The sequence below is a fragment of the Caloenas nicobarica genome, chromosome 2 (genome assembly GCF_036013445.1).
Source record: "Caloenas nicobarica isolate bCalNic1 chromosome 2, bCalNic1.hap1, whole genome shotgun sequence".
NCBI lineage: Eukaryota > Metazoa > Chordata > Aves > Columbiformes > Columbidae > Caloenas > Caloenas nicobarica.
The window spans coordinates 124,196,122-124,212,551 of NC_088246.1; the positions used below are offsets into that span (position 1 = coordinate 124,196,122).

Below are 16,430 nucleotides of genomic sequence, written 5' to 3' on the forward strand. Positions count from 1 at the left end.
ACGCTTACGGCAGCATAAAACAGTCATACTACTGGCTTTAACTCCACTTGAAACTGTCTATCTCTCTACAAAATGTATATAATAACAACATGAACATCATTCCTTACTGAGATAAAAGGAACAAGTATGTAAAATGATCTCCATCAGCTACAGGCTGTGCATGCAGCAAAATTCAGCTTGTTCTGAGAAAACAACATAGAAGGATTGTAAAGAGCTCACAAACAATTTTCAAGTAAACCACAATTCACCTCATCTTCAAAAAACGAGAGTGAGTGGACATGATGCTACTTTTTCAGCAATTCTGCAGTATGGAGTACTGCAGTATGGTGTGTATACATAGGTATAAATGTTACTCCCTTCTAAAGTAGTTTCTTGAGAGAACTATATGTACCCAATTTTAGGGTTAGTCTTTCAGCCATATATCTATAAAACTGACAACACAAGTCCAAGATGAATACATATTAAAATCTGCCTGTCTCTCTTGAGTCACTCCTCTCTCCCAGGTTACGCTGTCTGCTTAACTCTCCAGTAGGCTTCAGTTGGTTGTTTGGGAGATTTCGCGATACTGGTTTCCATTGTTAAGGGTCTCCTTGTTAAGAACTCCCCCACCTTCCCCTCTCAAGTGCCCAGATTCAGTTTCTACCTTTACTAATCCATGCTCCTGCCTTGCCTTCCCCTCAGCCATTTTCTAATCTATTCACATTCTTATACCTCCCATCATCCCAGTATCTGAGCACTTTTCAGAAGTGAGTGGTGTGACTAAGGCATGGCTTATTCTCTCACTCTTGCTCTTAAAATATTTTTGGGGGGTTTGCAACAACTGTATAAAGAGACACTTTACACAGTACAAGGCTTATGCTAAACAAGATGAGATCAATTTACCTTGCATTGAAACAGAAAATGATAAAATGATAAAGTTTTTGATTACCCTTACTTTATATGGTCAGCTCTTTGGCAGCCCTTTAGCAGTTCTATCTCCTGCCAAAATATTTTTCATTGTGCTTTATAGGAATTTCTTGGCAATGTTGAATCTGGTTCTCACTCTAGAATAATTATGTCAATAAGGTGATGCCATTGCACTGCATGCTACAGAATTACAGATTAGTTGAGTTTGGAAAGGATCACCAAAGATTTCCTAGTCCAACCCCTTGCTCAAAGTAGGACCAGCTACAGCAGGTTGCTCAGGTCGCTGTCCAGTCAGGTTTTTAATATCTCCAACTCTACAACCCCTCTGGGTAATCTATTCCAATATTTGGCCGCTCACCCATTTTTTTTTCTCATGTATTTAAGTGGAATCTATGGTATTTCAACTTGCGCTCATTTCCTCTTGACTATTCATTGGGTACCTCTGAGGTGAGATTGGCTCTGCCTATTCTAGCGCCTCTCATCAGGTATTTATATGCATTAATAAGAACCTCCCCTGAGCCAGCTTCTCTCCAGGCTGAACTGTCCCAGCTCTCTCAGCCTTTCCTCATTTAAGAGATGCTCCAGTCCGTTAATCATTGTTGACTTTCTTTATGTTAGGAAGATATAAAAAAATCCTTTAGTCCCTAAGAAGGCACTGCAGAAAGTGAAAGTCTGATGTGCTTAAAGTAGCCTTCATTGTTAAGACACTGTTTGATGTAACTTTTTCATTCAGAGCTGATGATTTCATGCCTGAGTGATAAATGTTGCTGTAAATCCACCGGAAGATGATAGACATATATTGCAGAGGCCAGTTCATAGTCTGTCAGGCTCTTATAAAATCAACAGTCAAAAAGAGACCAAATCAGAGATCCAGTCTTACTCCTAGGTTATGGACTGAGGTGACTACCATTTCTTAAACAAATCTTCATGTATCTTCAGACTTTTTGAAGCACTACTATGTGTCCACCAACGTAATCTTTCTTATCATACATCACTTCTTCATGCATAAGGTGCACTTGTCACAACCACAGCATCATTCTGTTAGCGTGGTGTTTGTGCATGTGGTGAAGGTTAAGTAGACTTTCTTTTTCTTACATAGCCTGACCTTTGTTGAGCTTTGTCACAGTCAATGCTAGGCTGTATTCTGGTTGACATACTCTGACAGGCAGTTTTTTAACTCCCTGCCTAGGCACTGTGGAAAGTTTCAAATCCAGTAAAATACTGGTGGTCTGACGGAAAACTGCAGATCGCTCAGAAAAATCTCAGATAAGTGGCTGCATTCTCCTAACATGGGAGTTTTGTGCTTACTTTCAAGAACCGACACCCTGATACCATAAATACTTGATGTTGATGTAATTTAATTAACCACACACTAAAAAAAAAGTTCTTCCAGATATTTAATGTTCTTCTTAAAAGATATTCCCATTTGTTATACTTCAGGGTGGAAAAACAAGCTGTCCGTTGGTACCGTTAGTTTAGCAGGTAACAACAATGTGACATTTCCTTTCTCTAATTAACCTGGTAACAGATAATTGGCATCCATTTTAGTGAATAGTAGCTCATTGTTAGCCTGGATAGGAAGGTCAAGTGAGCGAGTATTGATATTGGACTAGCTACAGGATGAAAAAGAACGGGAGTGGACTGGAAAAAAAAGTGTCTTAACTGTCACTGTTCAGTGAGCAGTGCTTGTTTACTCAACTTATTTTTGTGTGAAGTGGAAAAAAATAATGCCGATTTTTGTGTGGACTTTAATCCTACTCCTTACATGTCTATATCCATCTAATCATGAGACTGTCAAGTTTTTGTGTAAGCACCTGTGACATATTATGATGATTGAGAGAGCATGTAACTGTGCCAAGTTTGTTGGCCACAATTAACAAATTGGCTGAATTCAGACATCTGGAAAATGCAAGTATCATGGTTGGATCCTGAGTACTTTACTGATACATTAGTTATGATATTTTTGGCAACAGTTACAAACCGCATGCTCACAATTTAAAAATATCTTCTACTTCTAAACATTTCTCCATTTTATGCAGATGCGGTAGAAGTCAAACTAATTCAGTCAATGATTTCTCTTTCTTTTGGGAATCAAGCTGCTGCACATGACTTCTCTGAAATTCTGTAAATGAGGTGGCCTTATATGAAATTAATAACTGTTTGTCAAGCATTGTCTCTAGTGGTTATGTTAGACATTCGGATTTTGGAGTAGTTGCTTCTGAGGTTTTGGCTTATCCAAATGATTTTCATCCTCTTTAGATGAACTTCTTGCTGATATACCTGGACTTCAATTTATGCTTGGAGACAAACTGTAAAATATGAGCTTTGTTAAACTTCAATTTCAAAGAGTAAGGCAAATTTTTCTAATGCATGGTTTAATGAAAATGTTCCCGTTGCCTTTGGTAAGAAGAGAATTTAGTCCTATGCTTGTACGAAAAATAAATAGTAGCAGTGGGCAAAACATATATTTGTATTGATTAGCAGACTAATTTTGTTTAACTGCTTGCAAATATTTAGAATATAGGCATGGCTGAGGTAAAGCTGCCTGTGTTTGAAAATGTGGTCCTTTTGAAAGTGGTGGACAGTTTTTTCAGTAATGATACTATAAAATATGAGTGTTGATATAATTGCCTGTAATAGTGAAGAGAAATACTACAGAGAGAATTACTGCTATCATTTTACTTACAATGATATTATTAATGTAAATAAGTGCTGTCAGTCTCTCACATAAGCAGGGCCTGTATGAGGCCCATCCCGTTTAGAGCTTATTACAGAATTTGGCACAAACCAGTGGACGCATCAGAAGGAGTTTCACAATCAGCCAATAAGTGAACTCTAAATGATGATTCAGGCGTTACGCTCTTTTTTGTGGGGGGGAACAGTGTGAGGTTGGCATTTGTCAGAAGACCAGCAGCCTTGAGAAGGAGAACTGGCCAGCCTGAGGGACTGTTGTGCTTACTCAGGTGTGTGGTTTCCAGGACTCTAGGAAGTTTGTTGTGGACCTATCCCAAAATGGATCAGTTTTCTACCTCTGTGTGTCCTTGTCGCTTAGGAAGTTTGAGTACCTGCAACATCCAGTTACAGTGTAGTGGAGGAATGTCTTTATTATATTGACCACATTTTTCGGTAGATTTACCACATATTTGCTGAGCAGCTTGTTGCTATCCCTCTCTTATTCTGTCTGCACAACTTCCACTAGTGGCAACAGAAATGACACACCTACACAATAGACTAGGTAACTGTCAGTAAGATCACATTATACTTGAGCAAAATCACCAGCTTTTCAAAGTTAGCTGTGAGAGTTACAATTGATAGTTTTTGATCTGTCAATTGAGTTACGGAAAAATAGAAACTAATGCAAAATGAACAGAAAATTTTAGAAAAAACACAGATTTTTTTGACTTGTGTGTTCTTCTGAGGATCTCAAAATTTATGAAGAGGGCTTTGCAGTGTCCCTGTGAGAGACATGTAAGTGTTATCTTTGTTGTATAGTTGAGAAAGAGATGCTAAGATGCCAAGATGCCTTGTGAATTATGTAATGTTTCTCAGGAAGCCTAAAGCAGATCAAGGAATAGAATCTAGTTGTCTGATTTCCAGAGTTGATGCTTTACTGCTGGGAAACATCCTATCTTCTTAGCATGGCCATTTATTTAAGTTCTGTCAGAAAGGCTGTTTCCATATAAAATGCAATGTCATTTTTGTAGCCGTGGTGCCAGGATATAGAACAGCTAGACTGAGGTTTTTGTAAGCATGTTGTTTACGAGGGCAACAAAGTCAACTTTGCTCTACAACTTTTTACAGAATATTCTGGCTGCAAAAGTAGATTTGTAAATGCCAGCTTGTGTTCAAGTCATGCAGAAGTTCAAACTGATTTAGTCAATATTGGAAATGAAGGAGCAACCTCAAGATTGTGTTTATGTTTGCAAAAGAATATTGTTAGCTCTGCCACGTTATGAGAGTATTTTCATTTGCATTTCACTGCAAGACCTAAATTTGACATACATTTGACAGAATTCCGATTGGCAAAAAGTAACGCGTTAGCAAGTCAATACCACTGAGAGACCGGTGTGATATCTGACCTGACAGCAAGACAAATAGTTCCAACCCCCAAAACTACAACAAGAGCTACAACTAAATTTGTAACTGTATTATATGTCTTCCAGAACATCATATACAGCTGATTTGCTCTCTGCCATTGTAATTCTTCCCTTACTTCCACCCAAGAACAAACATTGTTTTGTTTTCCCAAGAACACCCATAAATGATTAGTCAGAAACAGAAGTATTATTAAACATGGTATTAGTCTGGCAGTGTTCTGTGTTTTTAAATTATTTTTGAGACCTTTCAATCTCAGAAATGTGCCATTACCTATATACTGCAAAAAACCTCATAATTTGTGAGTCTGGTAGATAGGGACATTTTATACTCTTTTTCCTCATAATCAAAAGCAAGCACATACATTTGACGACACTTTGGACAAATTCTCACTTAGCACATGGGCATAACTTCCTTAATTTTGTCATATTGTGTCCTCTTTTACAGCGTGAATGTTAGGTAGAAATAGGAAGTACAGAAAGACACAAATGCAGGACTTTAGTGAATCTAATTAACTACTTGCAACTGGGAGCATCTCCTGGAGAAACCTAACAGTGTGGACAGGGCTTTCTGTTCTGTACTGATTTTTCTTGAAACTCCATTTGATTAGCTTCGACAGATTGCTGTGTTGCTTATCCAGGACCAGGAAGTCCCTGCATGGTGATGAATGGGTTTCATCGTTTCCTTCTCTTTCATTTTCAAATTGATCCTTTTTCTGTGTGTGGTGTTTTTGTTTGTTTGTTGGCTTTTCTTTCTTGGGGAGCTATCCAACCTCTGCTTATTTTTGTGAGCTCTTCTCTCCAGTTGTACCAGTGGTCTGCCAAACATCAGCTACAATATTGAAACCCTTTGTAGATTCACCTGGAATCGTAGTTCCCATCTTAGACTTCCTTCTGAAAAAAATGCATGTAAATAAATAAAATTAATATAATTAAGAAAGTTACAGCTTCACATTTCTGCCAGTTCATATGATACCTGCTGTGGATATGCAAGTTTTTTTTAATCGATGATATTTCAGTGTGCTTCACAACCAAATGGCTGATTAGATGTTTCAGAAGACAAAAGAGGCTCTTTGATGGTTTCCTGGTCCTGGCTGAGAGTCATGATAATGAATACTGTATGCAAACACTACTCTTTCAAGAGGGCTTATGCCAGAATTTATTCATGGGTATGAGGTCAGAAGGTTTCAATGTTTTATTTACTAAATTGCCCTTTAACACTTCTGAACCACAAATAGCAGTCAGTGGCTAGATCTCAGGAGAGCATTACCTTTGTTGGTCACCAATACCATACTGTATTCTGTTTGCAATAAAGGGTAAGAGTTCTAATATATTGTTTTATTTATTTGCTAGGCAACCTTAGCAGTCATTTGACCACTGCAGAGGTCTCTGCTTTGTGGCTGGGTGACAGTGTTATTATGGCAACTTATGCTGTGTCGTGGCTATATTTGCGGTTATGTTTCAGAGAGCTTTTTATCTGTTGCTGTAATTCTGCTGTGAGTATTAACAGCATATTTTTGATGCGCATGTTTTTATTGCATTAATGTTATAATTATACCTTCAGTTAGCACCTCTTACTTTAACATACTGTTTTAATATAGGAAAACCTACTACTTTAGCTGTAAGTGTGTCTCTATTCTGACTTTATACCAGTAGCATATATGTCATGATATCATCCTATGAGACTGAATTGTGCCAGGCTTGCCGCAGGGATGCAAAGAAATGATGATCAGTTAGGGCTGCAAGACTCTTCTGTGATGGTCCTCATGACCAAGAAATGTCATTGTTACACTAGTCTGTATCACTGCCTAGGAAAACATTTCCACAAAAGAATGAAAGGGATATGTCTTTAGTGTCTCTGACGTCTCCCAGCTCCACAGATAAAAGGAGCATTACCTCATAGTCTTCTTTAGCAACAAAAAACATTGAAGGGGAAACTCTCACTCTGGAGCAGACTTACTAATATTGCCTTCCAGAACAGACCCAACAGACCTTCAAATACAAATCTTAGTTCATAATTTTCGATGATTCTGACTATTGGGGCAATGTTAGTATTAATTACTTGTCAGTTTTTTGTTTGTTTTCTTTTTGTTTTGATGTGAAACGGTAGAAGGTTGGTATCATGGTAAAAGAAGAAAACTATTTCTTCTTATTTTTTCCTTTTTTTTTTTTAAAAAAATTATTTCAAAATACCATGAGCTTTCAAACACATCACTGAAAATTAAAGTGGTTAACCCCTTTTTTGTGCATAGCTTCCTGCTGTCAGCATTGCGCAAAAAACTTCTGCAGCCCAAAACAAAGTGGCTCATATTTCAAGGCTACAGTATTCAATGTGACATAATCATGGTTTATTGTTTAAATTTGCTGCAGTGTGGCGTCAGCACTTACAGAAACAGTTAACCCTGACATCAATGTACATAAAAATAGTAGACAAAGAGAAAAGTGAGCCATAGCAGACTAAGTGGTAGGAATAGTTTGTACGGCTCTGTTGATGGTACCTCTATGGACTGAAAATACGTCATTTCATTCAACAATGACTGAAGGTACTTCTGCTTGTGCAAGTATTTGTCTGGAAATAGAGGTTTACGTTATAACAGTACAAACCGGGTTCTGTCAAGAGATCTAAAACCAGACTGAATTGTTTGAGCCCTTTAGTCACTTTAAATAATACTGTACTGAAGTCACTAAAACTACAATTGCAGACTACTCCATATGCTTTTGTTCAATTTTTCTGGGATTCATTGTGTATTAAGGCTTCATTTTCTAAAAAACCCTACTGCTCTAGGTTACATTAGTTGCATGCCCAGTGTAAGAAGGTTTGCTGAAAGACAACATTATAATTTGTTATCAATTTTCTTTTTTTCTTTTTTTGTCATTACAGATTAATCTCAGAGATCTTGGGCAGCTATACAAAATTCGCATTGGCCATGACAACACTGGAAATGATCCCAGTTGGTACCTGGAGGAAGTTCGACTTAAAAGAGTAGCCCCTCTTTCCGATGAAGAGATTTGTCTTCCCGTAGAGTGCTGGCTTGCAGAAGACAAGGGTGAAGGTGATACATGGAGAGAAGTAGCAATAAGAAACACCGCAAAGGAGCTTCTGCCACGTACGTGCTCAGTATTTTAGATCATGTGTTCACTAGCCATATCCTGTGAGTATATGACAGCTTTTCACATTTCTTCCAGAGCAGACTGCCCAAAAGCCAGAGTAAACATGAAACAATCCCTTCCAGATAGCTTCTAGTTCCACAAAAGCAGGAAGTGATAATTTTACCTCACTCCTTTGCTCCCTAAAATCAGAATAGCTGTGGCTATGGCATCTTACCCCTGTAGAACTCTTGGTCTCTCAGAGGGTCTCTAAATCACTAGCAAATATTGCTCTTTAGAGCAACACATCAAACAGGAAATCAAGGCGTATCAAGGTGTGTAATGTCAAGTGACACCCAGTTCCTTTTAGCAAGTTTGATATTATCCTTTCTTGCACTGCAGAAAATATTCCTTACCAGAAATTTATGTTCTGAATCATCACACGCGTTTTCCAAATCAGACTCGAGTCACGACCATTCACATAGGAATTGTTACCTGCAGGGTGCCACTTTGGTACCTCAAAGTTTACCACAGCTTTGGCGCACTTGGTTGTCTTCAAGTGAAGGGGGAAATAGCTCATCATAAGAAGTTATTGCTTAATAAGTCCTGAACCTCTACAGAGGAATAGGGAGCTAGTATAATTATTTAGTGACAATCAAATAATTTCAGAAGAAAATATCAAACAAGTGAAAAGCCTCAACGCAAAGAGTATAACTCTCTGAAAAAACCATCAAGACTGGTCATACATGAATGTTCTCTGTGTGTTTTAAGGGCAAAGGGTACTACTGATCTCTGTTACAGAGGTCAGAAGATCAGAAGATGCTGAGAAACACATATGTGCCAGCTCACATTTGCCCTTTGCTCCTTTTTTTTTTTTTAATTATTCTGCAGAGTATTTAGTGACTTCAGTAAGAGATTTCAAAAACTGGGACTAAGCAGGATGAACCAGGCCCTATGATCATTAACATATATCACAGTACCATATGCCATTTCTTACAGTGACTGAAATATCATATACTGGTGCAACAGAAAAATAGTGTAGAAGCCAGTTAGGTTGTCTGAACAATTAATTTGACATCAGTAACTGAAATCTGTGTTATGCAGTCTGAAATACCCATTCATAGAAAAGCAGTAATATTCTGGTAGGTGCACTCCATTTATGTACTTGTATGTGAAAAGTCAAGTCAGTTCTACCAAAGGCTGGGAATCTGTTTAAACATTACATTTATTTACTTTTTAATCTTTATATCACTGCATCTTTCCATGCTTTTTCGGGAACATTATCTTCATTAAAATACGTGTCTCAAGTTTGTAAGAAAAGATACATTAGAAAGGATTTGGAAATTTCCTGAAATTGTAAGTTTTACAAATTAATTATTGATTTTAGGCACATTTAAATTGAACACCAATGTAAACTCAGCAAGACCACTCAAGGATTTCCTATTTAGCTTCTCAAGAACAAGTAAATGAAACACTATCTATTTGCCTTTCCTATTTAAAAGCTAATTGCTTACAAGTTCTGGACAAACCACATCAAGTCACTATCTCCAGCAGAATGAATGATGTACTACTAATTACTTAATGATAATCTGATTTACTAATTTGTATCCTGTACTTTCAATTCAATATTGTATCTTCTAGTCATATCAAATTTTCTTAATTGTAAAAGTGATGTGCTGGAAACTCTAAACAAAATGAACAAATATAACTTAAGCTCAGAAGGCACTGTTTTTTTCAATTGCTTTATTACTCAACTTCTCTCTTAGAAGAAAGGGTATTTTTTTTCCTTATCCTTTTTCTCCCTTTCTCCATCCAAACCCTACTATGCACCTAGTAGGGACCCAAAAACTTGGATCTGATTTTTTATTTCCTTTCTTTTTACTAGCTTCTCTTCTTCGAATCCTAAGTTTTTTCCTGTCAGATTTTCTTCACCTTCCTCTCTGAAATTGCTTATCTTCCATCCAAATTTCTTACCTTGTTAACCGTCCCTAGTTTTTCTGACTGTCCCTCAACTACTTCAAAAAGCTGACACTAATCAGGTCTCCTACTCCAAGAGCTGCTTTCAGTTCTTTCTCAATCTCTCCATCACACCAGTTTGAACTTCCAGATTTTACTCAGGTTTCTTATGCCTCCAATGTATGTCTGTCTTTGTCTGCCCTTGTTATTTTTCCCCATTGCCAAGGGTTCTAGGTCTGTGGTTCATTTTCTCTTCCTATTCCATATTCTCTTTTCCTTTCCCAGCCCTGGAGATCTTAAAAACTTCACCTGATCTGTCTTTGAAGTTGTCCCTCATGCTGTTGAGCCAGGTGATCCCTGGAGGTCTGCTCCAATCTGCTTTTTTCTGTGATTCTTCTACCCAGTCTATTTTTTTTCCTGGCAGTTCCAGATATTTGTTTTAGTTTACCAGACTTTACAAGTATTGGATTTTTTATTTGTTGCTGTTGTTGATTTGTTTTCATCCCCTACTTACATCATGATGCACAAAACACATGAAAAATTGTTCAACTATATTCTAAGTGAATTAGTGATCATGTCCTGAACTGGGTAAATCTAGAGTGTCACTCAATAAAAATAAAATAGAAGCTTTATTCTGAATGCTTTTGAGTTAGCTTTATAACATCACGATGACACAAGAGTGTTAGGGGAATCAGACCAGACCTGGAAGCCTGATGGAGGTAAGGCTGCCACAGCTGCATGGCCCCATGGTGAGACTGTGCATGTGTTCCCAGTTGGCACACACAGAGAGCATGTGTATATACCACATGTATACATATATGTGTATATATATACATCTCACACGCATGCATGCATGCACAGAGCTGTCTCACCCCTAGAGACCCCAGTACCAGCTGCTCATGTAGTCTTGCCCTTACAGACATGGGCCTCTGAGCTGTGGTCCCACTCCACTTGCTGACAATTTCACTCTCTCTACTCTCTCCAGTTGCTGTCATGCAGGACCCCAACTGGGTCCCAGCCCAGTTGCTGGCACTCACAGCTGGTACCCACACACGCATACACACACAGAGAACAGAGAGTTGTTCACCCAGGAAAAAAGGTAGAAGGCAAATTAATAAGAAGATAGGACAGACTGCACTGGCAGGTGCAGGACGCAGGCAGACAACCATAGTAACAAGCAAACTGTTAATCGTGCCCATCCATTTTGACCCCCGATGCCTCTATTTTCCTACACTTTTCCTCCCCAAGTCCCGTAGATCCATCCCTTTCCCTTCCTTTGCTTCCTTCCTAAACATCCTAGAGTAAGTCCCGTGCAATCCTGAAATGCTTTCCCCCTGTATACTATATTGTGTTCCACAGTCCTAGGCAGCAAACCTCAGAAATCCAATAGATAGTCCAGAACTGACTCATTATGATGGGTTTCATGCCTGGATACTGGTACTGAGACTCTCCTGGGACAGCCCTTGTAGGGGGCAAGAGAGAGTGTCCCTTCCTCTGGGTCATTGATGTGGGTTCCCATCTGCCCTTGTGCTCCTGGGCTTATGGAGATGGGCTGATGGCTCCTGTGATGGGCCTGGGAGAAGACAGAGCAGGGTGTTAGTTGGAGTCCCTCCACCAATATCTGTTTGTGCTCCTTTGTGAGTGTGCAGAAGACCTTTATCACACATCCTAATGTGGATCGTCTTCAGATATGGCTGAAGTTTTGATCTAAAGGGGTTCATGAAACAAGAAGCGTTGAATTTTCTTACTGTTCTGTTGATGTGAACATAAACTTCAAATGAGAATATAAATGGGGAATTCTGCTCTGTTCTTGCTCACATAATTAAGGGAATAACTGCGCTGATTTGAGAAAAAAGACAAATATTGAGGCTGAGGTATGAAAAATTCCAGCTCAAAAGGTTTAGATTTCTTTTCCACTTGGAGTAATTTGCAGACAAATACAGAAAGTTTAGAATGTTCCCGCTGACTGAAATAGTACAAAAGGTGACCAAAGCAAATAGTAATGACTCAAACATTATCTCTACAAAATTTGTATCTCTATTTAATCACTCAGGAGGCACCAACTACTTAGCTAAATAGTCAAACATCTCTTTCTTATTGTAAAATTGATTAGTGTTTTTTTTTAAAGCTGATCATTTTCTTACATGTTCTGAAGAGTACTTCCATATATGTTTTAGAATATTGCTCCAAATATCAGGAGTAAATGGAAGTGGAGATTTGAAAGCCTGAGAACTGCAGTTCTGACTGATATGCCTTCACCTGATAGTTTTTTTGTATTCACATCTTCTCAAATAATATATGCACCACTTCTGAGGAAGATAGTGCCTCTTAACTGTTATCAGCCATTAAGAAATTGTTCCCTTTTAGCCTCAGTGCTGCACTGATCTGTATCTTTACCTTTCTGTCATCGCAAAATGCCAAATACTATTTGTGCAAACTGGGAAGTAAATACCAAGTGATAAAACCACATGACAAAGATTTAATCTTGCTGTTTAACAACTTAAGCCAAAATGACCATTTCATTCAAATGGGCACATCACACAGAAAAAAAGCAGAACCAGGAGCAATACTATGTAATACTGTACTAGTATCTTGGATTGCCATCATTAAAGAAAGACTGACTAGAAAGAGTTTGACAATTTTAATGTTGTGTATCATCTACCATCTTTCTACATTTCATGTTTCTGGCCAATTTGTCTCTTTGCACTAGTGGCCTGATGGGATTGGATTTGCACAGTGAAGCAGCTGGTGCTAAAAACCCAGTGAGCTGAGGGTCCAATGTCCTCCTGATGTGCATTTGAGGGGAAGTTACTCTGGGCTTTTCTAGCCTGTTCCCACAGACTGACTGCCAATTTGTGGCAAGATCATAATTGTTTTCCTGGAACGTATCCTCTGGTTTAATTTTATCAGAAAATATTTTTTTTTTCTCTAAAACCACTCCATGCTGCATACCAGAAAGAAGGAGGGCCAACCAGGGGATTCAATTTCCTCATTCAAACTAATGTGTTGTTGTAAGCACACCAGTGTCATTAGGCTCAGACAGATGTAATGTGGAAGAAGCTTATCCAATGTACATTGATCAATAAGTAATAGGTACATTTGTCTTGAATTTATCTGCTCTTAACTGAAATTCTAAAATAATGACTGTACTTTCTTTTTAGTAGAATTACTTTGAAAAGAACTAACAATGGGACAGTAGCTTATACTAAGTCAGCAGAAAAAGACCAATATTTCGGCAGTGAAAACTTTCATTTTCTTATTCGCACCATTAAACTTGTCTTTAATCCTATTAGGTTTATTTTCTTATTCTCTGAAAACATATAAAAATATTAACTTGATCTTTAATGCAAAGCAACCTGTGATGTTTGTTCACTGTTTATATTTTCCAAAGGAAAATGTCATAAGTCACTGTTTTCTGTACATTACTCCTTCAGAAGAAAATGAGAATTATATGCTGTGCTTGCAGCCTAGGGTCAAACTAACTCTTACCATTGATGAGTCATCAGGAATATACCAACCTTCTATTTTGGAAATGCTGATTCAGGTGCCAAGAATAACAAGTTTGGAAAAGAAGGGTTCTCTAACTCATATTCTGTTGTCCTTAGTATGCCATTAGTTCACATTTTCTTCATAACCAGAGTAACAAAACTTCTTTTCTCTCTCACCTTAATTCTAGGTAGTTCATGTTCTCATGTTATCAATAGATGCCAGTAGCTGGAGTTGGGACTTTAAAAAACCCCCTGAAGTCTCATGATAACTTCTCAAGAGGTAGCAGTAGTAGCATTTTTATGGACTGAGCAAGTATAAATTTGATACTTGTACACTTGACTGCTCAGTGACTCCTATACTACTTTTGATAGATTTAATATATTTTGATATACCATTTTTTAAACATATTATACTACTTTAATGTCTGTCTTTCATGGAGCCTTTTAGAAGATCCTCATCTCTGCCTGAAAACATTTAACTTCCCTTTTTTCAACTGTTTCATCCATGCGTTCAAGTCCCAGAGTTTTCTGTTTGATTACAGAGCTCATCTAAAGTTACTCTGTTAGCAATTTGAAGATCTCAATCATTTTCTGAAAGGTCATTTTCTTTTTTAGTGAGTACTAGCTGAGACTTTTTCCTGCCATTCTGTATTAATTAATCCTTTTATATCCTTTATCAAAGTTATTGTGTTTTAAAGAAATTTCTTCTATTACTTTGATGTGCCCCACATTAGACAGATGCCTAGCTGTGAGGCTAACAGGTCCCTCATAATGCTGAAACAATAATCTCGACCTTCTCTTCAGTGGTTTGTTTTACAATATAATTTTCAACTTTTTCTTTCCCTTTTTGCCTATGGGCCTACTTCTCTGCTTTGTCATGCCAGTTTTCAGCTGGTGTAGTTTCACTACATCAGTAGCAAATAGTAAAATGAAATTGCTACTATGGAATAGAGGATTGGGCCACAGAGTTCTATGTCTCAGAGTTTTGGGATGGCTCTTTCTTATTGCAGTGAAGCAGGCGTCTGCTTCAGATGTGGCAGCAGTGGGGACCTTAGAGTAGGTCAGTTTCTCAAAGGAAATTAAACCCGAGTCACAGAGACTGAACATAACACATTTTCTAGGGTTTTCTTATTCTACTCTATACACAAAAAACCTGTGTTTTGTGAACAATATATAGAAAGCTACAAACAGGCAAATTTCACATATGGTGAGTCTTGCTGTCTCAGCAGTACATTCTACTGGTAGGGTCATTCTCCAGATTTGGTTGTCTCTGTCCCCTGTGCTCATCAGGCTACTGGTACACCTTGTCTTGTCTGTTACAGAGTGGCATCATCCTTCTTGTTCTTATATTTAAGCAATCTGTAGCTCAGGAGCCATTTACACTAGCACATTTTGCAGCTGCTCGGCAATCTAGAGGAACTGCCTGATAAAATTTGAAAAAATTGCATCCGCTCAAGGTGGTATGCACCTGGGTTTCCATTGGCACAGAAAAGGCTTAACATCCACCATCCATTTAGTGAATGCTTGCATGAATGTCAAAGAATTTCTCCGCAACGTCATGTTCTAAGTAGACATGTACAGTGTGTTTAGGAGAATATTTTAATTTGCTTCATTTTTTGTGTTTTTCTTAAAAAATGCATTGCAGCATATACTCAAGGGAAACGAACATTCTATTTGTTAATATTATCCTAATATTGCAGCCTGTATTGTTAATTTGTCTAAAAATTTAAAGCACAAACTGGTCTTTTTGTTAAGAAGATTCCTTTCTATATAGTGCAGATTGTGTAGCCTAAATAAACACTAGTCCTAACATTTTCCGGATGGTGAGAGATGTATAGACACAAGGAGCTATGGAAAATATTTTCCAGTTCTTCACATTTCAACACGTGCATAGTTTCTACTTCAGACTGATTTATTAAGCCTTATAGCAATAGAAAGCGCTATTCGATTAGATCATTATCATCTCTGTGGTTACCACAGAGATGCACAGTGCTACAAAAGGAACTGTCATTTATTTATCTCTCAATATCTTTGTGTTGTGTTATACTTATCTCTGATTCTGTTCTGGTGTGTCCTGTACTTAATCCATTTATTTGGTCTCCCTCCAGAAATGAAAGAACTTGTTGGTATTTTCTTCTTATAATCATCTGTTGTTAAAGGGCTTCTTAAAACAAAAAACAAACAAAAAAAACCCACCAAAAAACCCTCCAACCCAAACCTTGAATATGCTTTAAAATTGTGTTTATAGTTACTTAAATTTTCCAGTTTTGATCATGAAAATTACTTGTTGGTGTAAGTAATACAGATACAAATCTTTGTGTACAAAGTCATAACATAAACAGTCTATATTCTTTCCTTATCTCCCACAGATGTTTTGCTTTTTCAAAACTGGGGATGTAAGAAAGAATACAAAAGCATGGACAAGATTTCTTGTTGATATTTCTCTGCTTTTACTAGTCCCCAGTGTGTTGCTCCATGGGTAGTCCAGCTCCATTATTCAAATGGCTGGTCACAGATAAACATAGTTGTTAGGTTTTCTTTTGGAAATGTGACTTCTCTCTTTCCGCACTCAGAAGAATTTGCCCCTTCATGATCAGTGTGTCTCTTTGCTGTGTTGCATATTTCCTTTTCACCCCTTATCCTCTGTCCTTTCAACAGTTTCTTGTTGTCTTATATTCTCGTGTTGCTAACAATTGTGTTTATACTAAGAGTTATGATATAAAATGTCGTTTGGATATACAATGTACTTATGCTAATTATCAGATCCATTTATCTTTGTTACTTGCCACCCATATCTACCACTTGTGGTATATACGATTTTTTTGATATTAAGAACCTTGACACTAGTTTTTATAAGGCTCTGCCAAATTTTTGAAGATTTTTATGTATTACTGAGATC

At 37.7% G+C, this 16,430-nt stretch overlaps 1 protein-coding gene across 1 annotated transcript in view; it reads left to right on the forward strand.

Annotated features, from left to right (window-relative positions):
• The window catches only part of RP1 (RP1 axonemal microtubule associated), a 181,291-nt gene that overhangs the window by 71,321 nt on the left and 93,540 nt on the right, over positions 1-16,430 (forward strand). Inside the window, 1 exon segment of the mRNA XM_065629346.1 lies at positions 7,882-8,107. Within this exon segment, the coding sequence (XP_065485418.1) occupies positions 7,882-8,107 (226 nt within the window).